This window comes from Apaloderma vittatum, unplaced genomic scaffold (assembly GCF_000703405.1).
Source record: "Apaloderma vittatum isolate BGI_N311 unplaced genomic scaffold, ASM70340v1 scaffold10290, whole genome shotgun sequence".
NCBI classification, from domain to species: Eukaryota; Metazoa; Chordata; class Aves; order Trogoniformes; family Trogonidae; genus Apaloderma; species Apaloderma vittatum.
Genome location: NW_009695082.1, coordinates 29,322 through 34,560, shown reverse-complemented (window position 1 = coordinate 34,560; position 5,239 = coordinate 29,322). Strand labels below are relative to the sequence as shown.

At 48.5% G+C, this 5,239-nt stretch overlaps 1 protein-coding gene across 1 annotated transcript in view; it reads left to right on the top strand.

The window, feature by feature from the left end:
* Positions 1 to 5,239, top strand: part of GLI2 (GLI family zinc finger 2) — a 142,637-nt gene that overhangs the window by 135,150 nt on the left and 2,248 nt on the right. Inside the window, exons 11-13 of the mRNA XM_009869931.1 lie at positions 371 to 652; positions 3,746 to 4,082; positions 5,096 to 5,232. Of these exons, the coding sequence (XP_009868233.1) occupies positions 371 to 652; positions 3,746 to 4,082; positions 5,096 to 5,232 (756 nt within the window). The remainder of the gene's footprint in view (positions 1 to 370; positions 653 to 3,745; positions 4,083 to 5,095; positions 5,233 to 5,239) is intronic.

Sequence of the window (5,239 nt, the reverse complement as noted above, 5' to 3'; positions counted from 1 at the left end):
TTTTAGGGCCAGCCCCCTCCACCCCCCCCCCCCCAGCCGTAATCAGGAAACATTCCTGTGGCCACCCGAGCAAATACATACATGGGAAAGTAATATAAGGAAAATATTTCGTGAATTCTAGCTGTCTTTTAATCCAGAAACTGAAAACAAGATGTTTAGCCAACATCAAATGACTGGCCAGGTCTGTGTAGATCAGCAGCAGCCCATATATCACATCTTAGAGATCTCAGTTACAGAATCCTGGGGAGCAGATGCTCCACATCTTGCTGCTACCAGCCACTACACTCATTGTATTTTCTTGACCCATACACTGTACCTGGAACATTTGGGCCTGTTCTAAATATAACCCAAGATTTGTTTGTATTGACAGAAACCCTACGTCTGTAAAATTCCCGGCTGCACAAAGCGTTATACAGACCCTAGTTCCCTCAGGAAACACGTCAAGACCGTGCATGGGCCTGATGCGCACGTCACGAAGAAGCAGCGCAACGATGTTCACCCGAGGCCGCCTCCGCTCAAGGAAAACGGGGATAATGAGGCAAGCGCCAAGCAGAGCAGCAAGGTTTCAGAGGAGAGCCCCGAGGCCAACAGCACCACAAGGAGCATGGAGGATTGCTTACAAGTCAAAACGATAAAAACAGAGAATTCTGTGGTAAGAGCAGTTGCTCTTGGCAGAAATGATGCGACCCCTATTTTCTCTGACGCAATGGGGGCGTGAAGCATTTGCATGCCACTTACCTCTCCAGGCAGTTGCCCTTCACCTGCCAACACCCCTAGAGTTCAAGTCCAGAGACGAAACTGCAGGTCAGGGCACAGGCCATTACATTTTGCACCCAGCATCACAAATTCCCATCCTTGTAGTCATGGGGGCCATGTGATGCCCAGTGTTGTACTTGGCCTCTCTGTGCTACGAAAGTGGGTAAAACTCAGAGGGTTGTGGTAAAGTGAGCTTTACCCACCTCACCAATTTAAATGGAGCAATGACCATAGGGCACAGATTGATGAACACTTCTTGAAAAGAAGTCCTGGCTTAAGCAGTCCCTTTGCTCCTTCTTCCTGCACCCTTCACTGTTTTTCTTTCTGGGCTGCTGCTGCACAGCAGTTTTGCTGGCACAATCCTGTTGTGCGCTGTCAGTGGGGATAAAAGTAGCTGCTTTATTTTTGTTGGATATCTTAAGTTCAATTTCCCGGTCCTGCTCACCATACATAGAAGCACAGAAACGCTGGGGTTGGCAGGGATGTATTGAGATCATCTAGTCCAAACTCCCTGCTCAGGCAAGGTGGGCTAGAGTGGATTGCTCAGGAGCAAACAAGTTCAGTGCACCACTCCCAGCTGCCACAGAAAATTGTAGTGGGACGATGGGGCAGGGGAGTGAACCATGAATAAACATGGGAGCAATGCTATGGCCCACAGAGTGTGGGCTTGCATTCAACTGTGATCATCCTTTAGCAGCCCCCTGAGCAGCCATCAGCTGAGGCAAAGACCATTTATCAGCCTTTCATCCATTACAGCAGCTTCCCATTAGGCAGTAGTGTGGTCGGTGGTGCTAACGAGGTGTGCACAGTGATGGGCCCAAACCCAAAGTCCTTCTACCCCGTGCAGGGAGTCCACCTGCTCTTCAGCACACAATTGTTGGTGGAGAAGATGGAGCACTGCAAGGCATGGGTCACTTTTGCTTTTTGATGTTTCCTTCACCTTCATATCCAAAGTTCTGATCTGCTACACTAGTTTAGAGTGAGGTAGGGTATGGGCTGGATACAGCAGAAAAGACCCTCACCTGCAAAAGAGAGTATTAACATAGTCGCTAGACTTCTCACTAGAGCTGGAAGGACTTTGGGCTCCAAAATACATATTTTCTTGATTTGAATCCAGCCTAAAAGATTGTTATTCTTGTGAAACACCATGCCCTGGAGCTACAAAGATTTCTCTAAAAAAGATTGAGAGATCTGTTGTTGGACAAATTACTAACGAGAAGCATGTTTTGGTTAGGAAGCAATAGAGTGTTTTCACATCCAAAGTGTCCCTAATTGACTAAAGGAACAGTTTTACTGTGATGAGGTTCTGTACTGGGTTACAAAAAATGACTGTGAGAACCATTGGACAGAGTGACCTCTCTCCAACACTCGCCCTCCATGTGTTTTGGTCTTTTCCTATGAAAACACGGATACAATCATAGCTCCCCACCCTGTTTCTCCCGAAGGTGTGGGTTTGTTTTCCTAGGGCTCTGTGCTCCCAGGGTTGCAGCCAAGCTGCCTCGCTTGAAATATCCATGGGTTGGATTTTCCTTTCTGCTCTCCCCGTCCAGCGCTGCATACTTCGCTCAGGCACGTCTAACAGGTGGCGTTGGACCTGGTGGGCCCAAGTCCAACTCCTTTTTCCTGGTTAAGGTCAAAGTGGAGGGGGCGGACGCCGAGGTGCTTCACTGTTTCCCATCACTCTGAGGCCCCTTGCTTTGGGTCTCATCCTAAACCCACCGAGATGGGTGGGAAGTCTCTCCTAGAGGCCTTTATCTGGGCCCGCAAAGAGCGAATGCAGGGAAGACAGGGTATGGGAGAGGGAGAAATGTTGGCAATTTGTATTCTATTCTGCACTCTCCTCTTCCTCCTTTTACTAACACGATCTTTTCTGTTAATGCTGTCTTTGTCCTAACAATCTTTTTTTTATTCCCACTTACCCTTCCTTACTCTACCTTCCTAAGGACAGTCGGTACTAAGGTGAGCAAAGAAATTCTTTGTATTAAAATAGCTGTAAAAAGCACAGTCTCCTGCAGACCTCCTGTCTCCGGCTAGTCCCCATGGAGTGGTGGCAGAGACACACAGAGTAATGGGGAGAGCTGGGATATTTGCTTGAGTGCAGAAAGGGGGAGTACTGGAAGGTTCCCTTTGCTGCCTTTCTCCCAGCCTCACAACTTGCCATTAAATCCTGGGATTGCAACCTCTGTCATCTCGTTGAAGGGCAACGAGGCCATCAAAGCTAGTCAGCTCTGCCCATGAGGGCTGCTACAGAGCAAAGTAAAACACTTCATCACCTTTCACTCCCACCTTGGCCTGGGGCAAAGTACGTTACCTTTTTAGCACTCCTGTTTTTTGCTGGAGCATCGGCCCCAAGCAGAGAAGCCAGGCATCTTGGCTGGTAGCAGCAACAGCTACCTCAGAGCAAGTTCAGACCATTTAGTGTCTGCTGCAAATAAACCACTCGGTGTGAAATGCAATTCCTAATGTAAATAAAATAAATATTTATGGTGTTTATCTGGCTTATCTGCAAGTGGGAGTTTGCAAACAGCGAACCAGGTTTTTATCTGGCTGGGAAGTTTGTCAGCTAACCTAATTATATGTTAAGGTATTTTAAAGACAGAAGTACGTTGTGTCTGAAATACTTAGGCCTTGATCCTGTGTTAGATAAGCCAGTGTTTGTTGCAATATGCCTTGCACAACCAGGTAACGTGCTGCTTTTCTTCGAGAAGCATCTGTCCTTAATCTTTTGGAGGAACAGCGTTTGGTTTCTCTCCATCCTCCAGTTGAACCCACTATAGTTTTTCCAGCTGTGGGGTGCTGTTCTGCCCTCCTTCCCCAGTGAAGGTGCCCCTGCCCTCTGGTAAAGCTGAGAACCTGCAGCAGGGGAGGGTAACAAGAGAGGGGAGAGCCTGGGATAGGGCCAGACATGTGGATCCCACTGGCGATGTTGGGCTCCTAGTTTCTTTCCATCATGTTTCCACCTGCCCAACTCCTCTTTTCCTTCCCCAAGATGTGTCAGTCCAGTCCTGGTGGCCAGTCGTCATGCAGCAGTGAGCCGTCACCCCTTGGCAGCACCAACAACAATGACAGTGGAGTAGAAATGAACATGCACAGCGGGGGAAGTCTGGGAGATCTGACGGCGTTGGATGACAACACTCCTGTTGTGGACTCAACGGTCCCATCTGGTAATTCAACAGTCAGCCTGCAGCTAAGGAAACACATGACGACGATGCAACGACTTGAACAGCTCAAGAAGGAGAAACTCAAGACAGTTAAGGATTCCTGCTCATGGGTGAGCCCAGCTCCTCAAGCCAGAAACACCAAGCTGCCTCCCATCTCAGGAAACGGTAAGCCCTGGGTCTGGGCCATGTTCTGTAGGAACTCTTCAGAGTTTGAATCTGGTTTCATAACCAAGAGTTTGCCCTGGAGGAGGATCGTTTCTTATTGCCTCTGAGTCAGCCCTTGCTGGGTAGAGATGTCAGGTAAAATGGAGAGCTCGACTGTAAACACAGCCATCTGGTGATGTGCAACGCCAATCCAGATGCTCAGTGCTACAGGGCTATGAAGGGAAGGCAGAGTTGTTGGTGTCCTTGTTACTGGGCTTGCCCAGGACTCAGCCACAGCTGTCCCCACTGTCCCAGTGGCATCCGCAAGACTGCTTGGGTTTATTCCAGCAATAACGGTTCCCCACGGGCTAGTGTCCCTCCTGGGAGACTGCTGGAGCACAGCAGCAATCCAGACAAGTCTTCTATCCCCAATCTTGCTCTGACAGGCTTTTTGTCACTTTGAGAGCTGCTGGCTACTGCCTGTACCTTCATATGCTAGTTTCCCCCTGGCTGAGAATTCCTGATAAAGGAGTTTTTATGATTCCTTCAGTGCTTCTCTGACTTTGCCAAGAGATCTGAAGGAATCTGAAGTGTATTGGAGCTTCTCGATTTACTCTGGGAAAAGCCTTTGAGTGTCAATTTTTTTGGCTCTGAGACTCCAATCTCTGACTGCTATGTGTCTGTCCCGGTGAGTGGCTGTGGTGGTAGGTACATGCTGTCCCCATGACGCTGTTCACATCTGTCCTATTTTTTCCTACTAAGAGAAGCCCCTGTGCAGGCATTTCCTTAGCAGCTCAGTATCAGCGGGGTACACACTGCAAAGACTCCACCGTTGAAACTTCTTGTCTTCTTTCCCCAGTCGTCTTGCACTTTGTGCACGGACACAGAGCTCACTGACAGCAAATCAAACTCACTGTCATTCCTGTAACATATTTGGGGGCGACTTTGTGTGTCTGTAGTTTGCGTCAACAACACTACCAAGTGGAATTTCTCAGCTAACTAAACCTTTTCCTTCCCTGCAACCTTTCTTTCAGGCTCTATTCTAGAAAATAGTGGCGGTTCTTCTGGTACGCTGCCTAATCCCAGAATAATGGAGCTGTCTGTCAACGAGGTTACGATGCTGAACCAACTCAATGAGCGCCGTGATAGTACAACAAGCACCATCAGCTCTGCCTATA